The 14,885-nt window shown below is 43.1% G+C and overlaps 1 protein-coding gene across 8 annotated transcripts in view; it reads right to left on the bottom strand.

Annotated features, from left to right (window-relative positions):
- dlg3 (discs, large homolog 3 (Drosophila)) overlaps window positions 1-14,885 on the bottom strand; it is a 78,673-nt gene that overhangs the window by 11,441 nt on the left and 52,347 nt on the right. For 5 of the 8 annotated variants that reach the window (XM_023421646.2, XM_023421654.2, XM_087178074.1 and 2 more), the window contains 3 exons: window positions 14,051-14,195; window positions 7,284-7,440; window positions 6,601-6,703 (listed from right to left, as the gene is read on the bottom strand). In XM_023421646.2, the coding sequence (XP_023277414.1) occupies window positions 6,601-6,703; window positions 7,284-7,440; window positions 14,051-14,195 (405 nt within the window). Of the gene's footprint in view, window positions 1-6,600; window positions 6,704-7,283; window positions 7,441-14,050; window positions 14,214-14,885 lie in introns of all 8 variants that reach the window. The other 3 variants (XM_023421644.2, XM_023421649.2, XM_023421645.2) reach the window with 1 other exon arrangement.

Here is a 14,885-nt window from a genome sequence, read left to right as displayed (position 1 = left end):
TAATTATACAGATTAATTAAGTTCAACATGGGCTCTTTAGTGTGGTTAAAAAAAGGGAAGGCCTCCAACAATTTCAAATGCATGACCATTTGTCATAGGTGTGTAAATCCAGTTGCTGCTCTGGAGCACAGGGATGATGTATGAATCCACCTGGACCTCCTCATTAAGAATGCTCTCATTAGCCTGCTGTGCGCAGCGTGCTCTGTGCCCAGGCTGCTGGAACAAGCTAGGCCACCACACCACACAGCACACCGGCTAGATAAACAGACCGGCAGATGCAGCTAGAAAAACAAGTAGACTAGGTCGCTCATGTGATCACACAAAGGAGGTGTTGGGACTGTAAAAGGGCAGCGCTGTGAACGACTAATTTTGTCATATATCAAAATGTTTTGACAATTTTACACTTTACAGTGCTGATGAAAGGAAAGTCATTGCAGTTAGAATTAGTAAGTGTTAATACTTCATGTTGCACTGCTGTGCTCAGAAATTTGGCTGTAAACAACAGCCTAGAATCAAATCATTAATGGCATGTGATAACATACATTATTGCTCAAGTAAAACAACATATCTATGTCCTGATCATAATGAGGCTATAAAAGAACCAGTGCCAGAGAATATCGTTCACATTTATTCCACGTATCCTTTACTGCCATGCCTGTAGGGGTTGACTCCTACCTTACAGCTTAATCATCCATAGCTGGCAACACTTCCTGTAACGTGAACAAGAGATCAAAGTCCAGAGTCTGTCGAACAAGTAGCCTTGAAAAACAAACACCCATGCCTACAAAATGATTTCCAAGTTAGTCCAAGCTCCTGGAAAATACTGGGCAGGTGCAAAAACAAGCGTTCACCCCCCAAACAAAACCTAAAGGGGATTCAAAGCAGAGACAGATCCTGCCCCAGGCCTGGTGACGGCTCTCCACCCTGGTCTCTGTTCAAAAGGTTAACAATACAACAGAGTGACGCTGCAAGGTGAGGTAACCAGACACCGCCTGACTGCCTGTAACCAACAGCAACGTCCTAGCACACCTAGAACAGGGACAGCAGATGCGGAAACAGTCATTCAGACTAGTCCACTTGGCTCTCAGGCAGAGGAAAGACGAGAGAATGAAGCACAAGAAGCAGCAGCTTGGGAGGTGCCGAGGGACAAGACAAAGAGTAGCTAAATAGAGAGAGCAATCTTAATACCCTGCTTCACAATAGCACCAACCTGAAGGGCTGGCTGAGAGCTGTGTCAGTGAGATAGTGGTTTGAGTAGCACAGGTGGTAGAGTTAAATGCTTTGCTTGTTCACATTCCTAACATCCAAATGATTAATTTCAATACTGTGGACATTCAAGAGGAGCAGGTAAAGCACTACAACCAGTTTTATGCTTCTGTGGGGAGCTGGATGCTGCCGCCCCTCGTTGGTACTGATGACATCAGAATGCAAGGAAATCTGCATTACAATTATCTATGTAAAGTACATCACAATATCTGTGTAACTGAGTAGGAAAACACACGATAACCAGTCTCTCAAAGCCACAGACCAATCAGCAACACATACTTCCTCTCTGTCACTAAAGGAAGTTTAGGAGGGAAGGAAGGGTTCTATTTCACAGAAAAGGAAGGATACTCCCAGTCCAAGAACACACTGCGATACTGGTGAACGATTATCATCAACCATATGTCAAAATGTACCAACAGGACAACAACACTTTATACTGACACGAAGGTTATGTATCGACTGTTTGTCCCACCTTAAATATCAAGCACATGCAGTAACAATAACAGAAACAAATCTTTCCTGGATTGTGAGAAAATCAAAAATGCAAATGAGTGCAAATCCAAGTCACAACTATAACTACAACAGCAGCATTTATTCCTCAGAACACCCACAAATTAAAATTAAAATTTCATTTAACTGGTTCCTGGGCACCCTTGTGGCCTGTGGGTTGAGTTGGTGACTATGAAGCGCAATGTCCCTGGCCTACATGTGGCCTGGGACCTTTGTTGCATATCATTTCCCCTTTCTTCCTTCCTTTATTTCACGTCATCTACCTACAATCAGCTATCGCATAAAGACACAAAAAAACGTAAAATTAAAAATATTTCAATTCAAGTTTTTACTTCATGTATATTCTTAAGTTGACAAGGTACACCTATAAAATAAACACAAACATTCGAAAAGGATAGGCTACCCTTATTATCTGTTGACACCTTGTTTCAGGTTTTATTTAAGGACATAACCATATCTGTCTGGTTAAGAATGAGTCATGTGCACAGTCAATTAATAAATTCTTTATGGCAATCAATCCAACATGAAAGATTCTCTAACGTCCCTACTCAGAATCACACCTTTGAAATGCTGAGAAAAGGGAGTCCACAATTATCAACATTAAATGTCTGTCGCTTAAAGCACTTAATACACAAGAGCTAGCCTATATTTTTAGGAGTGACCCACAGGAAGAACAGACAGCTAATAGAAACTGGGACTATTCTGTATCTCTCACTCCCACTGCGTGTCCTGATTAGTCGTACAGCTTTCTTATTTTGGGGGACGGTCGCTTCTCTTTTGATCCAGTTATGCAATGCAGCAGGCATGTACATGTAATGCGAGAGTGTGTTATGATCTCAGGAATAGCCGAGCCAGTGAGCACACAGACCCCAGTAGAGGAACATGTAGACCTTGGCCAAACTATGTCTACAAACCTCTGTAATCCATACTGGTGTACGTTTAATGAGGGCACGTGGAGTTTAACATTTTCTCCACAGCCCCGCTCCCATTTTCTACATGCAAAGATTTTAGTGTAATTACACTCCTTGATATTGTGAAAGGCTAGCAAGTGGATACACACCCTTCACCTCAATTCCTTCAAAATTAATGTGAGTGAAAGAGACTTGGTGATGCTCCAGTAAGCCACTGAGAGTCAGAGGGGCTTCTGCTGCAGCATGTGTGCTCTGTTGTGGCTTCTTGTAGTCTTCAGTACTGGCCTTCCATCAGACGTCTGTGGACGCCCAGGCCGCAGCCCCTGAGATTAGTCTCCAGGCAGTTTGCCCGACATAAACTAGCATTCATCCTCCACTTCCTCCCCCTTACTGACTGTCCTTGTACAGCTCACAGGGGGTTCCTCCTGCTCCAGACTCAAACGAACGACATGTCACACACCGCTTTAGGATGCCAGCAGATTTACTGGCGACAGATCTCAGGTCACCAGAGGGGATGCAGGAAGTCAATAATTTGCCAGCACTCAACTTGTATGTTTAGAGTAGTTATGCATTGTACATAAACAGATAAGTGTCCTTCACTGGGTTACAAAAGGGGCGCAGAGCTGAAAGCATGATTTGGTATGGAAAACAAAGGTTCCCTTCAACTAACCACATCATTATTCAAGATGCTGCCTGAATGGTCTGGCATGCGAGACAACATGAACTCACATGGATAAGAATGAGGCATTATAATCAGCATTTTGTGGCAGAAGGAAAACCTATACTGCAATATTGAGTTAGCTTTGATCTTAGCCTGTGTCTTTCTTTAGCTTAGCTCCATGCCAACTGACTGATCCTGTTTCACCTTCCTTTCAATGACCTTGGAGCATTATTGGACATTTATGGCTGGTGTTTTATTAAAAGTGAAAGGAATATGGAGTGAGAGCATGCTACAACTTATACCCCTGCGCATTCCTGTCATAGTCTAACCTGAGAACTCAGCCTCAATCTAAAGCTTACAATATCCCTCCCTTTGTTTTTATAGCATTACTGCAGCAAGTACACATGAAGAGAATAACAAAAACACTGAGAAAAATGCAACTGCCAAAGTAGCTGTAATGCACAGCCAAGCTATAATTTACTATTACAAAAACAGAGTGGAGACACTTACATAAATAAACCTTGTTAAATTAGATAAACACTTACATGGCTAAGCAACACATAAATTCTGCTTTAGTCAGCAAAGAAAATGGACTTGTGGTCTGAGAGTCTGGTGCGGCAGTGACGTACAGGTGTAAATTAAACATAAAGAGCTGAGGTTCACAGGTGAGGTCACTGTTTAAACCACCACCAAGCTGACACACACCTGTTTGACCACACCTCTGTGTCCCCACCTAAAATCTTAGGTTACATAAGAATAGCAAAGCAATTGCCAAAAGTGACTGAATGAATCCTGCTTCGTGTGAATTATAACATAAAGGTACTTCATGTGGTCTTAAGTAGTAGTAGTATTAAATCTAAGAGTCAGGAATAAATTAGACATAAAACCAAACTAATGGGGATTCCAGGTAATGGCAGGAGTGTGTGTATTAACTACAGTAGGGGTGAGGCTATCACATGTCTGCCACGGTAACTTAACATTAATTTCAAGGCCGATTTAATAGTCTTTTTGAACTTGTGTTGTCACTTGTAGTAGGTTAATTCTTGCTTTTTTTAAGCAGCTCAGACATAACTTACTTTAAATAGGCTACTGTAACTTTACTTTTAAGTACAACTACAGGTTGCAGCTAAAAGGGGCACCTACCTCTCCAACTACCTCGGTACAGTCGTAGCCAAAATAAACCATTTCTACTGTTCAACTCACACAGTTGATGCGGTTTCAATGTGTCAATAATTTCCACTATCTCCCCTCCTCGTCTCACCTCAATTAAATGAAACTGAAGCTATTATTTCGCGGTCTCAGCCGGTAGTTTCTTCATCCAGCCATTAGGGAGTTCATGCGGCTTCTGCTCTGCTGCTGTTGTATTCGAGCCCATCCCCCATCCACACAGGCTGGCAGACAGATAAAAGTTTGAAGTTTTTCCGTTTTCCACCTTCACTTTTAACGCCTTAAAAAAAAAAAAAAAACTTTCCTCTGCAGTCGTAATTGATGTAGCGCTCGTACTTTCCGTTTAGTCTCCTCTTTCCATCGCTGTCTGGGTTTGTGTCCACGAACAGCGGCTGGCTCTCAGGGGCTCGCAGTTTGAACAGGGAAGCACAACAGCGGTTCGTTTGCCCGCCTTGCAGCTTTAGCTCAACACTTCAGCCTGCTAACACAAGTGCCGCCCCTGAACCTGAATACTTCCTCAAGCGAGCCTATCAGGAGCGCAACCGGGGTTGCAACTGGAGCTTATCACGCATGCACCGCCACACCAGGTATAGCTGACTTTCATTGCAACATTAAAGGACACGTCTGTTGATATTTTGCGGTTTTGTTATTGTCTACAAATCCCATTAAATGACCAAACCAATAATGAACTGATCATTCTAACAAGTATTGTCTATGTATCCATTATCTGTTTATTCATATGTGCCATACACCTCCATAGTTGTCAAATAGGCATTAAAAAATTATAGTGAGCCACACATTGCTCTGGTTTATATGTTCCTTCATTACCATGAAAGTGGATACTGGTACTGTGGTTTATTTTGAGTCAATCCCACATATGTTGTTCTGCTGCTGAGAGTACTCACTAGAGCATGTATTAATATATTAATCCGCCACTGAAAATAGTTCACAACAAATACACAGTTTATTCTCGTATGAGTAACGTTTGCGGAAAAACTAAAGTGCCCAGCCACTTCAGGAAAATAATGAGCCTTATTTAAAAGGTTGGTATTAGATCCCAAGGGTCAGGGGCAAATCTTTGGAGAAGAGAAGTCTGTCTTCACTCTCTTATGTGTTTCCCCTTATCTTAAAGGTTCCTTGTGGAATTATGGATCTGTGTCTCTATGAGTGGGTCCCCATTATCTTGTGCATGCACATGAGAACACTCATGCACACGCACTTGGGTGACACTGATGCACATTACTGTCAATACATAGGAGTGGATCTTACATTTCCCACTACAACAAGTTGTGGGATTACAGGAGGTTATGTCTTGTCTTCCCCATGAGGTTGCCAGACAACCAGCTGAGCCTCTGAAATGACTGCACCTGGCCAAGTGACAATCAGGTACATAACACCCATAAAACCTCAATGTGCTGTTTTTACGTCTTGATTTTTGTACAGACTAAACAAACAAGATACAACATGGTAATCACTGATCTTTAGAGGTGCTGCTAAGCAGATTTTCTTTTGTTGATTTTTGACTGTTGGTGTTAGCTCCATATTTACCGTACAGTGGTGAGAATGATATCGATCTTCTGACTTGGGAAGAAAGTGAATATTTTCCCAAAATAGCAAACAATTTATTCAAACTTGATGCCTCTACAGGTTTTCTGTTCTAAATTTGTAGTGTTCAAGCCCAAGCTGAGATAACTCAGTTGAAATCATCTTGGTAATTTTCTGAGATTTTAATGAGCTACATCCAGACGACATATTAGACAAGAATCTAACCTAACAGGCTAATCTGGTTCAAGAATACTTTTGAAAATCTAACAATTAGATAAAGGTTTTATGATGATAAATCTTTCCATTACAGACCATTAAAACTGTGAGTTCAATATCTATTTTGCCACAATATCACATATCACATATTCACATGTATACTTAGTGCAAATGTGGAAAACCTCAGTTGGATGTAGCCGTAAGCAAAAACAGTATGACAGGTGCACATACAGTAAAGATCACATTATACTTGCTTGTAACCGAACAATGACTGATGTTTTAAAACTCTTCATTCATGTGTGATTGGGGACTGTAGGGTCTTACCTTCAGGCCTGTATTGAGCAATGATGGTGACGGTCTGTCCAGCTCTCTTCAGTGCTGCAGCTGCTTGTTCATGTGTGGCATTCCTTAGGTTCACTCCATTCACCTACAACAAACCAGATGGAGATAGACTTAGTAAGAGATAAGATCTGCCCTCATCATAACATTAGTTATGACTACATTATAACATGTATGATAATTATGTGACTTTTACTGCTGATTTTGAATAACCTTTATAAAGGTAAGTACAATTTTTAGCTTCTGTTGAATATTATCTTTCCATATAAAGTGTGGTAATGTATTTTCAGACACAGCACTCGCAGCGCTGAAATAAAACAGACATACAGTGTATTTAGAGCAACACTGGATTCTGAAAAGGTTAAAAATTATGAAATATAAGTCAAGTGATTTAAATATGTAATTTATTTGATAGTTTCTTGATTTGCAAGATTCTCTTGTCTGACAGAGCACTGCTAAGCTCCCTCTGAGTTGTTGTGAATTTAATGTCTTGCTCAAGGACATTTCAGCAGGGCAGATGTTTGCTGGCTTTCTAAACCCTAGGCCACCTTAATTCTATCATCATTATTCTGACAGCGGGAGTTGGCTGCAAATCTTACAGTAATGCTTCAATTTTGTCGCAGTTGTTGATGTGGATAAACAAAAAAACCTGAGGTTGAGATACTAACCGAGAGAATCCGGTCGCCCCTCCTCAGCTCCCCGCTCAGGTCAGCAGGCCCTCCTGCCAGGATGAAGGAGACGAAGATGCCTTCTCCATCCTCCCCACCGACGATGTTGAAGCCCAGGCCTGTGGAGCCTTTGTGCAGCAACACCTTCCGCGGCTCCCTGCCAGACAGAGTGACAGTGTCAGGGTATAGGCCAGGACAGAGAGCATAGAAGAGATGAGCAAAGAGAGAGAGATAACTGAAACAGAAAGAGCATAAACACAGACGCTGGGGGTACACAGAGGCTGTTTCATACAACAGCCATCTTATATTAGTTTACACTTCATATGATCATCCAAAATGTCGAGTGCATTCAGTTTTGGCAGCGACAAGCAGTGGGCCTGCAGATCTTTTTTTGTAGCCCCACTCCGTATATATTTGAATGTGAGTGCTTTAAATAGAACTTTTAAATGATTCATCTACAGGGCAGTATTCACCAGTAGAAACAATCGTTAATCATGTAATAATCATGCACTAATCATACTGCTAATAAAGATAACTTAGAATACTTGATAACCACTTGGATAGCACTGTTAACTCATTACTATGTGAGCAATAACACCAGCAGCCACACGAAAGGATCCAAATGCAGGTTATCTATTGACTATAGAATTTTTCTGCTTATGTATGGCAATCTCATGGAAATGTACGCACATCTGCACACTTAAACACCCACTCATATTAACGTACGCAGACACAATGAGCTACCTCCGGCTCGACAGACCCGCTGAAGCTCTGCTTTAGCTTTAGCCACTATGACTCATCCTCCAGCAGGCTATTCAGACTGCCTCAGTTTTAAGATGCTAGAGAGGCCAAACCGCTGCTATGGTTCAGCAAAAACCCTCTGAGAACACACTTCACACGAGTGCAAATACACACACTCCAGGAAGCCCAACATCAGACTCACACCCACATGCGCGCACACACACACACACACACACACACATATATACAAATATACACATAAGTATACGCGCATGCACGTACATAGGCAAAGACACACACACAAACACACAGTTTTCCTTTCTTAACAGAAAGCACTGCATGGTTCCTATTAGTGGTCTCTTGCAGCACTCAGCCTGTGGTCTGCAGGAACAATTCCTACTCAATCGCTAATGGCTGTATTCTAACTGTTAAGACCATTTTCCCATCGATGGCAGCCGAGGCAGCATTCCAAACTTTCAGAATCATACCCATGACTGACTGGAAAAAGTGCTGATTACTCCACTAAAAGAGATGAGGAGCAACGGAAAGTCCTAAATGGTAAAACAGTGCCTACAGACAGTTTAACCAGACTGTTAAACTGTACTCGTTTGCAATTAACTGAACTTAGATGCAGAGTTTTTTTGTAAGGCCATTAAAATAAGATGGATCAGTAGCAACATAGTGACTCTCGGTCTGTCGTATTGCCTAACAGGCTTGTACTAGGCAGAATCAGGGACAGATTCATTACAACTGTATCGACAAGGCTTAGATATTTGCTTTAGTATGTTCTTGCTTTTTTCCATAGCCTTTAAGATATTTTTAGCACCAGAAAAAACAATTAATAAAAGAAATAGCAAGTGGCAATGGCCTTTAAATATGCTACAACGACTGATTTTCTTTTCAAACAAGTCAAGCTTAAAATAACCTTGCTTTCCATCCTGAGCTTTTCATCCCAACTCGACAAGGCACACAGATCTCCATGGTTACCTTAGGATCCGGATCCGGTGCTTGCTTCTGAAAGAGCATTTCCTAACTGTGCGTTCAGGCAGGCTCCTCACCAGCGACATGGAAGATGAGATGTTGACTGTGAACATGGTGGCTACAGCACATCGCTCAGCTCAGCTCTTACTCCTCGACCCACTCTGCCTTTCTGGCCTTCCGCTGAGAGAGGGGCTACAAATTTAGAAGCTCATGTGTTTGGGGCCTGATGTTCCCTATCTCATCCTTGTGTGCTGTGATGGGAAACAGCTCTTCTTTGGGCTGTCACAAACGCTCTCTCCCCATCATCACTAGTAAGGCAAGACTTAACACTTAACCCTACCGCTCCCGTGCAAATCATCTTTGTTTCCCTCCACAGGAAGAAGTCAAAATCACCCGTTACGCACATCTGGAATAATCAGGTCTGCATCAGGACTTTGGTGTGTCGGACTGGATGTTATCCAACTTCGGTCCCCTCATCTCCACTCTGATGCTGTTTTGCCCCCCCCCAAACAGCACACCAGCATTCCTGTCTGTTAGCCTGGCCCTCTGGAGACTAGGCAGACAGATTCCCAGAAGCTCTTTGTTAATTTGTCAGAGAGTAAACAAACTGAGGAGCTCATGAACTGACTTTCACAACTTTCAGGCCTTTGATTTGATGCCCCCATAGTCTGTGACGTGGTTGCACACTAGACAGCGAGCGGGATTTCCTTATGCTAAAATAATTCTGTAGAATATTTGAAAACATGAGGCCAGCGGCTTTTTGTTATTTTACAGTTGTACTCCACAGGAGCGGTGTGCACACGTGTTTCTGTGTGCACTGTTTGCCCATAGGATGTGTAGCGCCAGGCCATTTTCATGGAAAGTGGGAATGAATTCCTACTCTTTTAAATGCAGCGATCAAGTCCTTCCTCCCTATCACAAGACCTGCCTACCATCCCTTCCCCCCTTAGCCTTTTCATCCATGCCAGGAATGTAAACAGTTATAGAGCAGCAAAAAGCCTTTCTCTCTGCCCAGCCATTTCTCCTGCGACTCTTCTCTAATTCAGAACCCACCGCCTCTCGGACTGCTATATTTTCCCTGTCTGTTTCAGTGTTTTGGCTGCAGCGGTCGCAGCTCAGCCCTAAAGCTGTGAATGGATATCTGGGCTGCAGGGTTCAGCGGGTCATGCTGCCCTGGACTCAGTCCAGTAATTGGCTCTGCTTGGCTGATTAATGGTGGACACTGCAGATGGACGCCATTTTCCACAGACAGAGACTACCTCTCTCTGCACTTTATCTCTCCCTTTCCCCGAATGGATCACATCAGCTTATGTATAGAGGCGCATACAGATAAAATTAAAATGCTGCTTTATCGCTCTCTGACTTCTCACTGTTTAAATTTCAGCCATAGATTTCCTGTGTCTGCCTCTTCTTTATGACCTGCAATTTTCCTCTAATTTCACAAAGGAAAAAATGTATTCACTGTTAAGGTGATAGACAGTTTAAGATATTTCATGCCTCTCACTGTGACTAAGAATAAAATTGGAGCGATGAATGATTAACACCTAAGACGAGTACTCAGCTGAATCTGCTGTGATTAGCTTTATTTTAAACTCCCCTTTGTGCTTTTGCAGCTTTTAAAAATGCTAACCAAAGGTCAAAGCATTCCTCGTTATTGATGACTGAATTCTTGCGCTGCCCAGTCGAAGGTTTTGTGTACGTGGGTGAGACACATAAAGTTACTGATTAGCTCACCTGCTGCTGCAGTCCTCCAGCTTCTGTATTTACACAAGCTGTGCCTGAACAAAGCAGCCTAACTCGAAGCATTGTTGTGTATATCCAACAACTACAGCCCTGACCAGCAGAGGGGAGCTGCTTGTCTAGTGAATGTGCACAGTGTCATAACTTCACGCAGATTTATGTTTACACTAAACATGCATATTTATACCCGGAGGTTTTATCTCTTATCCAGTCCAATGTGGACAGAAACAAGAATGCAAGGGAGCTATGTACAGTACTAACATATCTACAGAAAGGGGGTAATATCAGATGGAGGGGGGTGTGGGTAGGGGGTGTGGGGGGGTGGAGGGGGATGTGTCTGTGATGACACCACTGAGGGGGATGTGCAGATGGGCAAAGGGCCGATACAAGCTCTGACTCATTCCTCACAACCAGCCTGCTCCACTTCTGCAGAAGCCTGTGCTTACTATAGCATCCATCTAAAATAACCCCTCCTGGTCGGAGCCAATGGGGAAGCTGCTGGGGCTGGAGGGAGGTGTCTGCTATCTGCCCGTCAGTCTGATGGAGCTGGATGCTCATCTGCTGTGATTGGGATCAAGTTGGTTGTCGGACATGATGTCCTCCAAGACCATGCCACACTTTTCTGATTCTACAGCAGACATGACACACAAACCCACTAGGGGAAAACAGGTGCGCGCATGGTCACAGCGTGCAGGCTGTTCTCATTTGCACCGTTAATTTATGAGTTGTCTGGTGCACAAGATGTATACCCACAGGTATATGTCTGTGTCATAATTGTGCATTGCATTTAAGCACACGTACCTGCGTGTGTTCTCGTATGTGTCAGCACATTATGAGCAAATGTGTCAGTGTACAGTATGTGTGTGTGATTGGTGCTGGCAGCATGGGGGATGAGAGGGGTAAGACCTGAGTGCATGGCCTGGTTTTCCCAGCGTGCAGATGAATCATGACAGCTGCAGGACTGTCTGCTGCTACTGGTCTGCTGGCCTGCACCGGATAAGGCTCTTACTCCCCGTTACATTTATGGTAACAGCAAGGCTCTGTGTTTATATTTACATACACTGAGCAGCAGGCAAAACATTCCAACGCTGCAAAGCAGAATGTTTGTGTTGGGTGGCTCTCATAGGTCTCCCCATCCTCCTGTACTGTCCTTTCTCTTAAACACCACACCCTGCCTTAAGTTACAGCCAAACAGCAAGACCAGAATCTGTCTTTTTATCTCTCATACACGTACACACACACACACACACACACATGCACACACACGCACACACACACACACACAGGAAAACACATATTTGAATCAGTGTACGGCATATATGTTACACAATAAAAGCTACATTTATCACAAACACATTACATAAAAGCGATGGCTCATACAGAAAAATTGGGGCATTCATCCATGAGGTGATGCACGATGGACATGACTATGTAAATAAGTAAGTGAAAACAACATCAAAACAAAATCAACAAACAGGAGGCCTTTTGCACATTTAGTAATGCCACACAGTGAAAAAACACAAGCACTGCCATAAATATCATGTATTATTATTGTCTTCAGCAGTAACCACCAGTGAAAGTAACTTGGCCCAAGATAGAGGCTTAGTTTTATCGATGCGTCCTGACAGATGGAATTGAGCAGCTTGTGGGAGCGTGAAGCCCTTTCGGCTGCGCTCCTGTGGAGATGTGTTTGTGAAGAGCAGGTACGACTCCATTTTAAACTGCGAGGAACAGGGCACTATTGTTTCAGATTCATAGATGTAATGAAATTAGTAGAAAATTGATGGATAAATAATGACTGAAAATATGAAAAGCATTAATAGTAGTGTATGTGTAGTAGCAAGAAAAACACATAAAACACATACACAAAGGGCAAGAAATAATACGCCTATTTCTTTCATTTCTGTCCCACTGTCAATTTGCAGTACTTAGTGTTTTAACACGTTTCATGTGAAGTCGTGAAAGATTAAGTACGAGTTGGATATGAGTGGAATGGCCATACAAACAAAAAAAGAGCAGCCACACACTTAAAGTACCAGTATATATAAGCAGCAAAGTAGACATGAGGTGGGGGAACGTTTACATGCAACACAGAAAGAGACAGAAAGATTAAATAAGCCAAAAGAAACCCCTGCTTGGAAGTGAGAGCTCTAGCAACAAAAATATCACCCACCACCCCCCTCCCTCCCTTTCCTCTCCTTCCTCTTCTGTCCATTGCTCCTCTCTGTCTATTTCTTTTTGTGTATTTTGTGCACAAATGTGGTACTACATACTACTGGTGAGGCAGGTGGACTCCATCCCTCTCGGGCCCTACTCCTGTCTGATGCCAGATCAAGATGCTGAGCTCTGGAGAGGAGGGTTAGCTAAGCAAGGCGTGATGGACTAGGTTAGTACCTGCCAGAGAAGGGGAGCGGACCTTGGCACAAGGGAGCAGGGGAAGGACAGAAGCCTCTGTAGAGGGCCTGGGGCACCTTGCTGTCCCCAGGTTTGTGGATGACACTGTAAATAGGTTCAGCCCTGCTGTGGGGTACAGGAATCACAGTGAACGGGACAAGTGTAGGACACAAATAAAGCACACAAACCAACAAAGATGCGACAAATGCACATACAAGTCATGTAGACAGCTTGGACAAGGACATTACAGGGCCACACAACTAACACTCATCCAGTAACACTTTCACCTCACAACACACGTATAAACGCCTGCATGCAGTCACACACACAGGGAGAACACAGCCTCCTCCCCAGAGCTGTGGGTTAAGATGACCCAAGGCCTCGTGGGACACTCCAATCAAGCCCCTATGAATGCTACTTCTGATCCAGTACTTGGATAGGAGGTCAAAGGTTACACCTCAGTCATAACAAGTACAAGAAGTGACAAGAGGCCTCTCTCAGCACACAGCCGCCACACCGTCCAGCTATTATGTAGTATGCACCACTCTAGCCCTGATGAAATGAAATATGTAAACTAAGCATTTGCTTTGCTTCATCAAATACAAATATGTACACGTATCATCAAAGGAACCATGACAACACCTGTGAAACAACAACAAAATGGAGGTGGCTAAGAACAAAAACAACCCCATGCAAATTGAAAAGATTTGTTTTAAAAGCCCCATACAATTGTGCTCTACAGCCATGTTTCCTTAACTACAACTACACCAGCAAAAACTAAAAAGGCCTTTAGCTGATCTCCAGAGGCAAAACTATGTGCTGTGATTTAGTTAAGTCTACACTCGTAGAGCTTGTATGAATGTAATGTATGGGAGGAGAATCATTCATGGAGGAACCGGCCTGTAACCTACCTTGTGAAGTCGTCCTCTCCTAGAACAGGGCGGGGAACTGGCGAGTACCTGGACGGGGTAACCTGGGGCGGTGGGTACACTGGCTTAGGCTCCATTGCCCCCATGTAGTTGTGGCTGACGTGGTTGTCCACCATGGTGGGGAAGGCTGGGGGGAGGGCCAGACCAGTAGGGGGAAAGGAAGAATGATTACAACACAGGCACAACAGGCACAACAGGAACACAGCGTAAGACTGACACCTTCGCTACCCAAGCAAAAATGAAGGTATTGGTCGGTGCGCCTCTTTGATCCAGATCCAACTATTGCCAAAATGAATTTTTGTAGATTCATGGTCCCCAGAGGAGGAATCCTACTGGGCTTAATAATCTGCTAATCCAGCAGGTCCGATACATTCCCGTTAGCTTTTTGTTTTAAGCACTAATTAACAAATATTAGCACAAGAACATGCTAAACTAAGATGGTGAACATTATCCCTGCAGCATGTTAGTATTGTCATTGTGACCACATGTTAGCATGCTGACGTTAGCATTTAGAACAGCCTCATAGAATTACTACCATGGCTCTAGAGTTATTAGAATGTCATGTGGCCATTATTACTATATACTTTATAAGATTTGCTGTTTTATCTAAACCGCTAGCACAGAAAAGGTACAGAAAAAAAAAGGAGGGACAGTAGGTCAAAGTTAAACTCAAAATGTCGGCGTGTAGGCTCTAGATGTTGACACTGGTCAGTTTGGGTAATATTTTTAACATTTTCTCTTCCAAATAAGTTTGCCTGACCTGTGAGGGTTTTCAAAACTTGTCTGATCATCTGACTGCTTATCTTTTTAGCAATGT

The sequence above is a fragment of the Seriola lalandi genome, unplaced genomic scaffold (assembly GCF_002814215.2).
Source record: "Seriola lalandi dorsalis isolate HSWRI2012SDOR001 ecotype SW California unplaced genomic scaffold, Sedor1 jcf7180002054673, whole genome shotgun sequence".
Classification (NCBI taxonomy): domain Eukaryota; kingdom Metazoa; phylum Chordata; class Actinopteri; order Carangiformes; family Carangidae; genus Seriola; species Seriola lalandi.
Note: the sequence above shows the minus strand (reverse complement) of the source record. Positions and strands in the feature narration are given on the sequence as shown.